Source organism: Heterocephalus glaber, unplaced genomic scaffold, assembly GCF_053883595.1.
Source record: "Heterocephalus glaber isolate CG9 unplaced genomic scaffold, H.glaber_assembly_v1.0 deba00000331, whole genome shotgun sequence".
Classification (NCBI taxonomy): domain Eukaryota; kingdom Metazoa; phylum Chordata; class Mammalia; order Rodentia; family Bathyergidae; genus Heterocephalus; species Heterocephalus glaber.
Genome location: NW_028258142.1, coordinates 7,841,821 through 7,857,496, shown reverse-complemented (window position 1 = coordinate 7,857,496; position 15,676 = coordinate 7,841,821). Strand labels below are relative to the sequence as shown.

The following is a 15,676-nucleotide window of genomic DNA, read 5'->3' as shown; positions in this document are numbered from 1 at the left end:
TTTATTTCTCCAAACACACTATAGGGTCCTCAAGAGACATGCTTCATCTCAATAATTTTCATTTCTCAGCTTGTAGAACAGAGTCTAAGACAATGATTGCTCAATTATCTTCTGTTGTCATAATCAATCTTGGAAACCATGAGCTAGAGGTTTAGATGTGATCCTATGTGAGCAATGGGAATTAATGTTAGTAATTTGGCTGTATCTGTAGGTAGCAAAATCTGTTATCATATGTGTCAAATGCTGATTTCATAAGAAATCTCAAGCTTTGTAAGATTAAGTAAATTTCTGCTGGCCAAAGTCACATAACAACCAAATGTCTGAGCCAGAAGTGAAACTTAATCTAGCATTGTAGTCCATGTTTAATGTTTCATGAAACTATGAGATTTACATGTATAATTGTATATAAGCTTGTGAATTATATGAAGTTATGAGGTATAATAAATAGATATAGGCAAAAATGAAAAAGCAAAGGCCTATTAATATGAACTACAGCAATGATTTGTCACATTGTCAACATCATCTGAAAGAAACTTAGCATCATTCAGTATTTTTTTAAAAAAACTAAACTTCTTTTAGTTGACTACAAATTGTAAATTATGGCCACAAGTAATTCTTTTCCTGATGAAGTAATGGCAGTTACAGTTAAAATAACTAGAATCCATTGAGTAACATGGTACTTCCTGGGCATAAAGGAAATTTTATCCATAGACAATAAGAAAACATACCCAACCACATTTTTATAACCATTTTATTTGAAAAAAAAAGTTGGGCTTTATGGCATATTATTTTGTGATCTAGAATAAAAACTATTAGAATAAAAACCACTTTGCTTCAAGCTAGACAGTAAAAAGTCTTGCACAATGAATGGAAAGGTCAGCATTGGCATTTTGAACAGGAAACTAAATACCCAGTTTATTCATATAATGGCTTTTTCTCCTATATTGAGGGCTCATAAATAGTTCAGATGTAAATGGTATCTGAATTTTATTTTAGAAATTGCAAAAGCAGACCAGAAACATAAAAACAGTAGTGGCAGAGTAAAGAGATGTAATGTAGTTTCAAAGTCTAGAAGAGGAGCAAGTAGAAGGTGAGGGAGGGTCTTGGTTTCAGGTATGCAGGGAGAACCTGAAAGCCCAGCAAGAAGCCGAGAAGGTAAGTGTCAAAGGCACGGAATGGAATGGCGTCAGAAATATAACATAGCTGTAAACAGAAAGCAATCATGCAGAATTATTTCTTAAATAATCATTTTCTTTTCATTTAAAATTATGGTATAAATATTATTGAAAATGATTATGAAAAGAAAGAAAAGTGCAGATGCAAAAAAGCTATGAATAATTTTCCCAAAAATTAACCAATTATTTTCAACTCCAGATCTCTGTAAGGCCAATTCATTTTTATGCTCAGTGAAACTCTTTCAGATGATACCAGTCATTGTCACGGCAATTCTCATTGGTGTTTTCTTACTTCATCATCTCAGCCACTGACCGTTCTGCAAATACTATTTGCTCGCCAAATCTATCAGATTATAAAACTAATTCTTTTCAGACTATACTGGCAAGCATGACAAGAGTTCCGGGAATGTTTTACGGTACCGCCGATTTTTGTTTGTTTGTTTGTTTTTTGTTTTTTTGTACCAGGGATCGAACTCTGGTCCTTGCGCTTGCGCAGCAGGCGGCGAAACCACTGAGCTAAATCCCCGGCCCTGGTACCGCTCATTTCTGTATCGTACCTATTAAACTTTCTCTCTCAATCACTTACAGAAATTCTTTGGTCTTTGAAGTGCAGGTTTCTGAAAAGTTCCCAGGGAATAGAAGAGTCTTCCAATTTTGGTATGACCAGTAAAGAACAGAACAGAAGTGACATATTGATGGCTGATATGTCTTCGTGCTTTAAAAAGTCAGCTATAGTTCTTTTGCGGGCACATGCCATGCTGATTGTGAGTAGTCATACTACATTAGGATCATCCTGTACTTCCTGGGGTATTCTAGTTGAACTGAAATGTCTGAATGTAGTTGCGAAGGAAAAATGGCGTAAGGACATACTGAAACAGAATTTCAAGCAAGTCAGCATAGCTGTGGAACAGTGGGAAGCTAGCCAACTGAGCAGGCAGGAACAGACATTATAGCTCTTTTGAAGCAAACGCATCAGACAGATATGCCATGAAGAGGCAGAGACTTAATGAGTGCCAGGTTCGAGCAATACTTATTTCCACAAACAAAAATCCCTCCATCCCAACCACATCTTTGCAAAGGATTGAAAATTATTTCATTGACGTTTCAGCCATATATATACATAGAGATGAAATTCCAGTAAAATCAAATGATGTAATAAACAAATACATACATATACATCTGGATACAGATTATTAATTTGTATGTAGAACAGTTTAGCTGTGATGATTGCATGGCCTGAATTTGGAACAGGGGTATTTTTAAAGTTTGCGCTGACAGATCCATATTATTCTGCTTTTCATTCTGCAGATGAATTCTTACATCATTTGTTTACTTCCTGTATCACTTCCCAGATGCTAACATATTTTAAAATTTTACTTGCACCTAAATTAGTTGTTTTCTCTTATTTTGCTCCTGCAACAAATTATCACATGTTCTGATGCTTTAAGAAATACAAATGCATTATCTTTTTGTTAGCTTTCTTTCACTCTGACAAATACCTGAGAAAATCAACTTAGAGGAGGAAAGATTTACTGTGGCTCATTATTTTGGCTCATGGTTTTAGATTATAGTCAGCTGTTGCCATTGCTATGAGCCTGAGAAGAAGCAGAACATCATGGTGGGAGCACATCATAGAGCCCAGACGCCCATCTGAGGGCAACCAGGAAGCAGAGAGAGAAAGCCAAAGTGAAAGAACCAGATTTCAGGAAGGGACCAGGGACTTAGTAATGACTCCAAGACCCTATCTTTTAAGAGCCCATTCAGCTATGAACTTATCAATTGATTATGAGGTTATGATAATATCCCTATCTTAAAGGCAGCTGATTAGCAATATTACTTCTATCCACAAGAATCTTACTTTCCTTTTTCCTTGTGGCATAACATATTTACAGGTTTCAAACTGTAGGATATAGACATCTTCGTGAACTTTTGTCGTATCACAGTTGAAGGTCAGACCCACCAACACACATGTTCATCACACATGGAAAATACATTGAACCCTTTCAAAGTGCCCCAAAGTTTCAACCCACAACATCAGCTCAGAGTCTAAATCTCATCAGTTCCAAAGTTTTTCTTTTAGTATCTGTGTCATCTAAATCAAGTATGGGTGAGGTTCTGGATAGGATTCATTCTGTGACACAATTTTGCTTCATGTCTGATCTTTCAAATCATGAAACATGACCTGCTCCAAAATTACAACAGTAGGGCTGCTATAGAATAACACATACCAACATTCCTGCTCATGAAATAAATAGAAACCATGTGTAAATACCGAATAGCTTCTCTGGTGTGAGAAACTCAAAGTGTAAATAAATGTATAATAGATAATGTGAAATAGGAAGAAAAGGTCCAAAAGGGAAGGGGAAGTGGGAGAGGTAGGGAAAAGAAAAGAAGGGAAAGGAGTAAGTATGAGAAAATGAAAAAATGGAAACAAAGTCTTTGGAAATAGGGAGGAGTGGAGGGGTTGAAGGGAGGGCAGGGGAATGGGGAAAAAATAAGAACCAAGATATATTATGTACAAATTCCCAATAATGAATGTCAGCATATTGTATACCTAAAATGTACCAACAAAATTAATTTTAAAAAAGCTAAAACAATGGAAAGAAAAATATCAAATCCAAAGAAATTTTTAAGTCCAATTGATAAATTTCTGTTGACAAATTTCACATGGTTTCAATGCCTGGGAATTACTTCTGTGCTTCTTAGATCTATTTTCCAGGCTCAAGGCTCACCCTCTGGGTTTGGAGTTGTACCTTCAAAGTTAACCATCCTTTTTCATGAAAGCTAGCCCATGCTTACATCTGAGTAATTTACAATATTATGTTTCCTTCTTGTACGAACTTGACAGGTCTGGCTATTTTCTTTCATTTTATTCTCTTTTTCCTTTAGTTCAAGATAGCAATGTTTGTGGTGATATAATATTCTCAAGACCATGTGTGTCTCTTATACACATCATGAGACTCACTACCTTAACCATGAATTTTGCTCAATGGTCTTTACTAAAAAACACTGGATGAATTTTCACTTCTGTGGAGATAATTGACAATATTTATGAGTAAGTCATACACTTATTCATTTCAAAGAGCCTTTTGTAACACTGAATATTCTGATTTTCTGACCTTTCCATATTAGCAAATGGTTGTCCAGATCATTTTTTTTCCTTCAGGACATGTTCAACCAATCTAATCCAATGATTCCCTATATTTTAATTGATAGCAAAACTGTTACAGTTAAATATCAAAATTATTGTTTAAATGTTCCACTTTCCACATAAGCCTAGATTATAATTCTAATAAGCTTTCTGAATTAATATAACAATGATTTTCTTTCTTTGGGCTTTCAAAGACATGTTCATCATTTCCTACTAAACCTTTTTCCTCTGTGCCTCTAAGTTTCATATTCTTACCAAGGGTCCAGTTCTGATACTGTAGGTTGACTTTAAGATATATATACTTTTTTTGAGCATACTTCCTATTAATGATGCAGTCATTAATATCTGTATTTCTACAGTCCTTTGGGGGGGAAATATAAGCTATTTTCTAACATAGTTTTCCAAATTCTTTCACCTTTTGCCCACTGCCAAATTCTAAAACCATTTCCACACCTACAAGATATTTTTATAATGACATTCTACTTCCAGGAAATAAAAATTAGTATTTTCCTCTTACTGGTGCGATAATAAATCATCATAAATTTAGTGGGTTGAAGCAGTATATAATTAATACTTTGTGATTCTGGTTGTCAGAAGCCTGGAATGAGTCTAAAAGCTGTGGTCATTTTTAGGGGCTCTGAGGAAGAATTCATTCTTTTGTCTTTTTCAGTTCCTAGAAATTACTCATATCCATTGGCTGGTTGTGCTTTCATTCATCTTTAAAGATAACTGGTGTCCTTCACATCACATGATCCTGACAGTTCTGCCTCCTTGTTCCTCTTCAAAGGACCTTTGGGCTTAGACTGAGCCTTCACACACAATTATATCCCTGTTAGATTTTACATCCAGATGTCCCCCAAGAGCCTCATGGGCTCATAGGTGAGGCCTTTGGAAGGTGACTGGATTATGGGGGGTTAGTACTGACTTACCGGTAGGAGGCGGGGTTTAGTGGGAGGAAACTGATCACTAGGGCTTGACCTGCCTCCCAGCTCCTCCCTTCTCTCTCTGCTTGCTTCCTGTCCAATATGTGGTGAGCAATCTACTCCACTATGCTGTTCTGCTTTGGAGCCAGTCACTGTGGACTGGAATGTGAGACAAAATTAAATTTCTCTTTTAATTTGTTAGTATTGAGTATTTTGTCTCAGCAAGAGGAAAATAGCTAAGGCAAATCCTAAATTAAATTAGCTGATAAGCATCCTTAATATAATCTGCTACTGTAACTTTGTTTTGGTGTATAACTAATGTAGGGGCTGGGGATTTAGCTCAGTGGCACTGCACCTGCCGCACAAGTGCAAGATCCTGAGTTCAATCCCTGGTACCAAAAAAAAAAAGAAAAAATCTTCTGCTGTATAACTAATGTAGACAAAGATTCTGGGCAGTAGGACATGGCCATTTGGAGAGGGTATTTTATGTCTTCCACGTATAAGTTCTAAGAAATTTTGAACAAACTACATAGAAGCTAGAATCTTTCAATACTATATTTCTAGAGTGTTAGCATAAATCAATAAATATTTGTTGAATAAATGTAAGTGGTAAACACAGTTTAGTACAAATCAAGTTATTCTGTGTATCCACTTTAAGAATGGTAACATGAGATATAATTAAGTATTTATAATGGCAAACAAATTCTAAAATAGAAAAACTTTTTTGGTTAAGACACATAACTCAGTTGTTTTTCTTATAATTCCTTGGCTTATTTTATATACAAGTTAATTAACAAGAAGCCTCAATTTATCTGCAGATTATTACAAAATACATAAATTAATAAAAAGACAATAGTATTTTCTTAGGCAAAATATACAACATTCATAATTTGGAAAGTATATTCTTTGAATTTGCAAGGATAAGCTAAATGTTAATCAGAGATTTCTGGGAGAAGGAGATTATACCAAGAAGCCATGTAACCAGAAGCACCCAGAATGTTGAGAAGATATAGGCATTATTTCAGTGGAGTTTTTTTCATTATTATTAAGTTTCTTGAGTGTTCCTCTTGCTCTAATGACCTGATTTCTCTTTAGGGCAATGTAAGTGAAGAGTGGATATTGGTCATTTAATGCTGGGGTTACAGGCAGAAGTAATCATATGATTATTGAAGGCATGGCCTGCCTACTAGTCTCTAGGGCATCTGATTTGTAAATCAATCAGTACTGTCATTTCTGCGTGTAGCCCTGCTCCAAAAGATCTGGAGGTGTCCACGTCTCTCTTTCAATTCTGGATCCTGGAAGGGCACGGGTGGAAACTGAAGCCCTTGGAAAAGGGGTTGTATATGAGGTAACTAGAAGTAACTGTCATCAGGGAAAAAAAGCCAAAAATCTATGTCTGTTAGGGAGCAAGGAAAGACCTGGTGGATTTGGAGAAATAAATTGTAGCTTTCTCCTTCAGTATTTCACATGTGAACCATAAGTTTTAACTAATGAAAGCACAGTACACACAAAAACCATGTCAGTAATAAGAGACATTAGAGAAGAACAGGAAATGAATCATGTATTCGAGGCTTAGGTGGGTGGAGAAGGCAAAATTTTATAAGAGAGGTAGAGGGAGGTGAAGACAAATCATTGCCCTTTGGTCATTGCAAACTAAGATATTTCTAATAATGTGTGAAAGCTGTATTTTAGATTCATACGCCAGTTAGTGGTGAAATATGAATGATATAGTATTATCTCTTAATTACATTTCTTAATATAACTGTATTAAAAGTACTCCCAATATGTGATGTAATTAAAGTCATAATCTCAAGCCTTGGTAGAAAGTGCATCAGCACAGTGTTATGTAACCAATAACCAAGCAGATTTTAGCATCTGTAAAGACTTCATGAACCCAGGCAACAAACTGCCTCTAGATATCTGACTTCTTTATCTCTGAAATTAAAGAACTGAATGAAATGAACTCCAAAGTCTCTTTCCAGTCTAAGTGGGACCCCATGTGGTCCAAACCTAGATATACCACACTCAAAGCATGCAGTCTGGCAATTGTCTACTGTCAGTATAAGCTCACCTAAATACAGCGTCCACCTTTCCAGGAAACAAGATGAAGAAGGCACCTTTACAGTACAGAAAACTTCTCAACAACTTTCCTATTCCTTTGCTTTTGCATTCAATATTTTCTGCACAGATGGTAGCTAATCCTGGAAATTTTCTCTCCCACTCTCAGTTTCTCTTCTGAACACCCACCTAGACTAAACAGTCTCTCTCTCTCTCTCTCTCTCTCTCTCTCTCTCTCTCTCTCTCTCTCTCTCTCTCTCTGTCTCTCTGTCTCTCTCTCCTCATCCCTTTTCCTTAACCCTCTACTACACGGATCTCAGCCAAGTCATGGGCTGGTGAATGAAAGTAATACAAAAAGAAATCACTCACACGTGAATATCTTTGTTATGGACTGCACATTTATAATTTTATTACTGCTCTATTTCAAGTTTTTAATTTCATTACTTGAAAAACATGCCTTAAGAGAAAAAACTATTTTATTCATTATATTTTCCACTTGACACTTCCTCAAGCTGAAATTAGAATATTTTGGGGTCACAGGGAAAATATTATGTTAAAAAATCTACATTTATTTGCTCTTTTGTTTCTACATTAAAAACAAAGCAAAGTCCTTTTTTCAACTTTAGCCTTTAAAAGCTCCTATTCTTTCATATTTTAGGGCAAAATCCAAACTAATCTTTTGGCATTAAAGATAAAAATATGTATTTTTCTTTTTTTTCTCAGAATAGACATCAGGACTTTGATTACCTAGTTAAGAAAATTTAGAAACTTTCAAAATTGTTAATTACATATATATCCACATATCTGCCACAAAGAAAAACACTGCACTAAATAATAAAATAGCATTAAATCCATAACAATATTTTAAATAAATAATATATTTCATCTACTATGCATAGAAATGTTTTAAAATCCTCTACTGAAGCCCCTCCACTGAAGTGGACCTCTTTCTGGTGCCTTTGAAGTCAATCAGCATGCAGTGGGAGAGGAAGTGAGATTTGACAAAATGTCCTTACAAGACTCTGAGCTCCCCGGATAAAAGGTGCTATTTTAGTACAAAGTATCAAAATAATTCCAATATATTTAACAGCTCTACTCATTTCAGTGCCAATGCTTAACTTATCCTCACCTATTGAATACTTCGAGGTATAATCTTTAAATTTCCCCAGTAGGATGTGTGTAACTTCATTTTATAAAAATAGTACAGAAAAAAAATTATCCAATGTGGAAGATTCCATAAATGTTCCATTCTATTTCTGTAAATAGCAAAAAAGCTCTTCATTAGAAAATCAAGTCAAAGGCTGACAAAAGATATCTGTTGCTAAAGAGGTTGCAAAGGTTACCTTCCCCAGAAACAGAGCTTCCTGGATGTTTCCTGATTAGAAATCCCTGGTCAGGGAACGGGGCTGGGAGGTAAAGCGCATATTGTTAAGGCTTTCTCCTTAGACAATATCATCTAGCAGCAAAGACAACTGCAGGAAAAGGCAGCTGTCTGAAAGAAAGTGTTATTCCCTGCTCAAAAGGCAGAAGGTTGGATTAAGACAAAATATATGGACTATGGAGAAACAGTATTGTCTTCCTGAAGATGATCAAATATACTATTTTCTATTTTTAATCTTTATTTACACAAATAATACCAAAACAGCATGTTTAAAACCAAGAATCATTCGTTTTTAATGTTTACTATATTCCTAAAAATCTTCTTCATTCTCTTACTCTTGTCACTTCCTGTCTATGATCATAGCGTATATTATTACAGTATTATTCCAGTGTTTGAAATATTTTCTAATTATTTTTCTATAATAAATTTGTTTTAAATATTTTTAAAGAAAATATATGTCATCAAATAATATAATATAGGTCATTAATATAGGTCAATAATATAGGAAAATAATATAGGTCAATTACAATGAGAACCTTTATGTGTTTTATATGTTTTTTTTACTGAGTTGTCTGTGGGTTATCAGTTTTCCATCCCATGACTTTTAACACTGCCTGTGACTCAGCACTTACCTCTCTTCTTGGAACTGAGAGAGTGTATGGCTGACGGTGACCTCACAACAGAGGGAGAAGAGTCATTCTCTGTGTTTAACATTGAGAAGCTGTCCACCAGGGCTCTTGGCTACTTGTTTTTGTTTGTTTATTTGTATGTTTTGTTTTGATTTTTCAGTACTGGGGATTGAACCTAGGGTCTTCACACTGAGCTACAAACCCACCCCTTTTTTATTTTGAGACAGAGTCTCGCTAAATCACTGAGTTGTCCAGTCTGGGCTTGAACTTGCATCCTCCTGCCACAGCCTCCCAGAGTCCTGGGAGTACAGGCGGGCACTGCCATATCCAGTGAACTTGACTCTTCTTGAAGCTTCATCCATGTTTTCTGAAGACTCCAGAACAGCGGTGGTGAACCTATGGCACACATGCCACAGCAGCATGTGTGTATCATTGAAAGTTCTAAGCAGTTGGCCATCACTGCCCCATGAGCTAGTAATTTTTTCCTAATTCTTACAGTCCTACTTTTGCATCTGAGACTAATCCTACTGCACCATAGACCTGGGTAATGACAGTTTCCCATGCCAGGAGAACCAGAAATACCTCCTTTCAGACAGTTTCTCTAGCTCTTCCTTCTTACTTTCCTTTGCCACATGATCGCCAGTTGGCTGGTTCTAGATATCACTGGGAAGCAGAATCACACACACCAAGAATAGTAGCAATCAGGGATGGAATGACTCTTTAATTTTTTCCAGTAGTGCAGATTGAACCCAGGGCCTCTGCACTGAGCTATATTCTCATCCCTTTTTATATTTTATTCTGAGACAAAGTCCCCTAAATTTTTCCAGGCTGGGGTTCAACTTGTGATCCTTCTGCCTCAGCCTCCCAGAGTGTTAGAATTACAATCATGCACCACCATCAGCTAGTTTGTTTTTAAACTTGAATAGAAAAGAAAGTCATATACACAAATATTTGGAAATAGAAACAATTTGAGAGATAGGAGTTGGCAAACATTATCATGCCAGTCAGGCAAAATGGAAGGAGGTGAGAGAGACTGGAAATGGGAATGAATTCATGGGTATCAGAGACCTAAAGCATCACTGGAAAAATTGATCCATATTACAGAGAGGAACCATGAAGAATCGTGGTTCAATTCGGCTAAGTATGCATGTTATATAACTAAGCTGCAAAATATGGATTGGACTTTCACGGTGCAATCTTCTGATCTTAATGTGGCTCTACAGATATGTTTACATGCCAGAAAAACTGAGGTGTATGATTCCCCAATTTTTTGAATATGTGCATATACGTATATGTGTATATGTGAACCTATGTATATACAAGCTGTATATGCACATGCATATGTACATGAATATATACGTATATATGCATGTTTATCTTGTTCGCATGGCCAGTGAGATTCACTCTTAAGAAACAGATATATTCTCAATGTGCTAGCATCAAGTTTCTGAGGCTTTCAATTTAAAGTCCAGATTTCAGACTGTGGTAAGTTCATCAAAATAATACTGGCCACCTGTATTTACTGCTGCCATTTCCTCTGTCACGTATTTTATGATTATCATCAAAAATGGTTATAACCCCCACTTAGAAATTTAGCAAAAGAGGTGACATGATGTATAATTATCATCTTCAGCCCTCACAGAAATTTTGGAGTTCTTCTTATGATCCTATTGTCACAAATGCCAAAACATCAGAGAAAGGAGGGTTGTAATTTCAAAAAAAAAAAAATCTAAAACACTTGTTCTCCAAAAAAACCTATACTAAGCCTCCTTTGCTTCTAAAGATTGCATGATCAAACTGAGCAAGGCAGTGAAGTCTGTAATCCCAGGACTCTGGGAGGGTGGGGAAGGAGGATAGCCAAGTTTGAGCCCAGGCAGCCCAGGCAACTTAGTGACTTAGCAAGACCTTGTTTCAAGATGAAAAATTAAAAAAAAATTAAAATGGAGTAGGATTTGGCCCAATGCACAGGCCTTGGGTTCAATTTTCACTGCCAAACAAAAAAAAAAAAAAAAAAAAACAAAAAAAGGAAGAAAAAAGAATCCATAATCAAATTTATTCAAAAAATAGCTACTGATAGTTGAGATCTTACAAGCACTCAAGAAATTCATGAAGATGCATTGGTTGACTTCTTCAAAGAATTCTATGAAATGATCAATATTATCTTTTATTTTAAAATTAAAAATATTGAAGGGTAGAGCATTGTGGACTGTGTTCAACATTTACAACCAAACAAAACCAAAACAACAAAAACAAAACCCCACAAATGAAAACCGAGCATGGAAGCCACATCTGGCTCCAAAGCAGTGGCCTTCTCATTGTTTCTGGGCCTAGCCCTGTTAGCTAGTGGGCAGAATTTCAACTCCAATGTAAGTTCGCTGAAATGCCTGGCAATTTCAGCAATACTTTATACCTTGGATCATTAATTTCATGTAAGGAACTCTTCCCTCCCAACTTCCCACATCATCACATAAAGCATACTACTCCAAGTAGTATGCATGGAGTAGTAAATAAACTCCAAGCCAAATTGACAGGAGAGCCTGCTGGTTCCACCTTCCTGAAACACTGTCTGAATTGTCACTAATCCCGTTCACTTCCTATTTCAGTAAGTACTGGCTTCCTCAGCACTGCCTTCTTATGGAAGGAGTTGAAGGTTTTAATGCCACACATGTCATCTTCAGCCCCCATGGAAATTTTGCAGGTCTGCTCTCATGGTCCTCCTGTCACACCTAGACTACGTGCAGCCTCCCCTGTGGTCTTTCCTCAAGTTTATGAGTGAAGCCTTGGGCTATGGTCAACCTCTTCTAATTTCTTGGAATCATCTCCTCAGGGTCCTTCCTGAATCAGTTTTTCCTGGCTGTAAAATCTGCTGCTAGAGATGAAGTTTGGTGACTCCAATGAAATTAAGAACAAAGTATAGTGCAATATCCAGGCCACAGAATGGCTACTGAACACCTCGGATAGAACTGAGTAACACTGTTTATGTTACGTCAGGGGCAGCATTACTTATGTTGAGTAAGGATGCTAGTGCTAGTTCATCCTACATATCTTAAGATACCACAGTTTTAAATCTTAGAAACTATGTACATGACCTCCAAGCCCCCAATGGAAATATAACTTCAGGTCCATAGCATTTCCAAAATTATCAGTTAAGGAAAAATCATACATTACAATTTACAACTCTAGCACTAATAACCTAACAGATAAAATAATGCAACTCTTTGTACCTTTTTGGAACACATCACATTAGTTTCATCATGGCCTGTGAAATATTTATGGTATACATGACTGATCCAATATTAGCAAAGCACAATTAAAACCACAATCCCATACTAATATTAGGAAACATTTGTAATGCTTAAAGTGAAGTATATGATAGCTAATATCGCATTTATTTAACATATACCATGATATCATAGTGAAAGTCATTATGAATCTCATAATTATTTAAAATTCTATCTCTTTGTACAACAAAGCCATGTTCCGATTTTATCTCAATAACAGGGGCTAGAAACTACAACAAATTTTATATGTATTACAAAGTTTCTCCTTTATTATTATAACCAAAGTGTAACAATACATACAAACTGGAAAAAAATGTAATCATGCATACATAACACGATGTACTTAATTTGAATTATTTTCCATCTTAACACATGATTTCACTTTATCAAGTGTCAATGAGCATGTGGTGCTTTTGCGGTTCAAAATGTGATAACTAAATTTTATTGTAATGAATGACAACATTATGCTTGTGGGATACTGGGGATTGAACCTAGGGCTTTCACACTGAGCTCCATATCTAGCCTTTTATAATCTCTTATTTTGACATATGATCTTACTAAGTTGCTAGTTGCCTAGGTTAGACTACAATTTGTACTCTTCCTGTGTCACCCTCCCAGAGTCCTGGGGTAACAGGCATGTGCCACCATGCTTGGTTTCGTGATAACTTTTAGTAAAACAAGTCAGTCAACATCAAAGACTCTTTTTAATGTTAACTGGTTAAAAAGAAATTTGACATAGACTACATAATCTTATAATTGTACTTATGTCTTCCAGACCTTTCAAATGAATATTTCTCTGCCACAAGTCTCCCTTTCCTTTTATTAAAATCCTATGAATTTACATTTCTAAAAAGGGATTAGGTTGCTTTATAGTGGGATCTGTTTGCTTTAAAAATGATAATTTTCAGAATAAATGAACCTTTTATTCAAGTTCTTAAAGATCATTTTAATGAATCTATTTTTATAATACAATTGCCTTTTCACATTTATTGCTGTCCCAAGTACAATAAGATTTTTTTATGGAGTGTCTCAAATTACACACTTCATTATAATAGAAGTTGATTTAATTAATTGCTCTACAATAACCATTTAGACTTCTTTTTTATAATTTTAAATTTAATTTTATGGTACATTTTAGGTATACAATATAATGACATTCATCTTTGGAAATTTGCACCTTTACATAATCTCTCTTGGTTCTTATTTTTTCCCCCTTCCCCTGCCCTCCCTTCAACCCCTCCATTCCTCCCTATTTACAAAGACTTTGTTTCCGTTTTTTCATTTTCTCATATTAATTCCATTCCCTTCTTTCCTTTCCCCTACCCCTCCCACTTCCCCTTCCCCTTTGCCCTTTCTCTTCCTATTTCACGTTATCTATTATACTTTTTAGTCCTTATTAACATTTCAGTTTCTCACACCTGAGAAACTATTCATTATTTACACGTGTGTCCTATTTATTTCACTTAAGAGTATAACCTCAATGTGCTCCATTTAGCTATCAATGTTTCTAGTTTCTCATTCTTTATGGCTCAGTAGTACTCCATTTTATAAAATAAAACACATTTTACCATTTAGACTTCTGAGTCATTATGTTTTATTTGTGATGGAGACAAAACTTTAAAGATTTCCTTTTAAAGAAATGTATATATTGTCAAAAGAAAGCATTATAGTTGATTTATTTAAGCAGACCTGAAAAATTCTTTTTAAAAATAACAATGTTTTATAAAAGATTTTATACTATAAAGACAGAAAACTAAGAAAGAAAAACACAGAGAGAGAAAAATCTAAAACATGTTCCTACTTACCAGGTGTGAAGTTGTAACGAGCTGAAAATCCCATAGACTCCAGTTCTCCATCAGCAAAAAATTTAATCCACAGAAATCTTCCACTGGATTTTATTACAGGTGGATTTTGTTGTCCACAAAAACGTCCAATTATTGGAGAAAAGCCAAAAGGTCCATCTCGAACTTCAATATGATCAAATTTGCATTCCCAAGACGGTTCAATAGAATATTTTTCATCAAAGTAAAGTTCAATGCACTGTCTTGGGGCAGCTGTGAAAAAGAAAGATTATGTCTTGAAGGCCATTTCTTATATATTTAGGTGAATTTTGGGGGTTCTATTTCAGGTTTTACCTATACACTTTTTTCTAACTCTGCTGATGCCATGTGTGGAAATGCAATAAATGGAGATGACAGTTAATATTTGAAGGAATAATTTCATAAAAATACCAAAGGGGTGCTGGTCCTTAAAACTGATAAATTTGCACAAAATGTCATTCTGATACAAGTGCCAACAAAACTAACATATCACAGTACTTTTGCAAAAGCCTGCTAACGGAGATTTAAAAGGTTGAGTGGTACTGTTCTCTTCTCTTATGTATTCTGGAGTGCCTGGTTTTAAGATCAGAAACCACTTGAGAATTGTTCAGCATAGAGTTACATAATCATTCAAGTAGTTCCAGTCAGGTGTACTGATGAGATCCCAATTCATATATAAGGATATCTGAAGTAGTTTTTCTAGAGCAAAAATCTGATCCTGCACACTCAGTATAATCTTTGGCATGTCTCTATCAGCTGCAGGACAATGATCAACAGCCTTGACCTGCAAGAGCCTTACTGACATCGCGCTTTCAGGATTCTATCACCTTACAAGGATCCCAAACTAGGACCACTTCAACATGTCATGATTTCTAAGATAGTACACCCTTTCAGGCTGCTATGCATTTTTCTCACTTTCTTCCATATCAACATACATACAATTTAACTCCTCTTTATTTAAGAACATCTTGTTTAAATGGAACTCCACTCTACATCTGTTCATGAAAGGCAAGACCCATACTTATTTAGCTTTCTTTTCTCAGCACAGAATTTGTCACTAAGGATTCCTCCTCCCAAATCTTTTTGAGTGAATTATAAAATGAACTTATCTTTATAAATGTTTTTATAGCCTTCTAAAAAAACCATGGAAAAGCCATATGGGATTACCAATCATATAAACCACCATTTGACTGTATTATCTAATGTTCTCCCATTCTTCCCTTGTGAGAAGTCCAAAACAGACTAAAATTCTGTTATA

General features: G+C 35.5%; 1 protein-coding gene across 3 annotated transcripts in view; it reads right to left on the bottom strand.

Annotated features, from left to right (window-relative positions):
* The window catches only part of Neto1 (neuropilin and tolloid like 1), a 114,969-nt gene that overhangs the window by 91,819 nt on the left and 7,474 nt on the right, over positions 1–15,676 (bottom strand). For all 3 annotated transcript variants that reach the window (XM_004861962.3, XM_004861963.4, XM_021242163.2), the window contains exon 4: positions 14,404–14,652. In XM_004861962.3, coding sequence (XP_004862019.2) covers positions 14,404–14,652 — 249 coding nt within the window. The remainder of the gene's footprint in view (positions 1–14,403; positions 14,653–15,676) is intronic.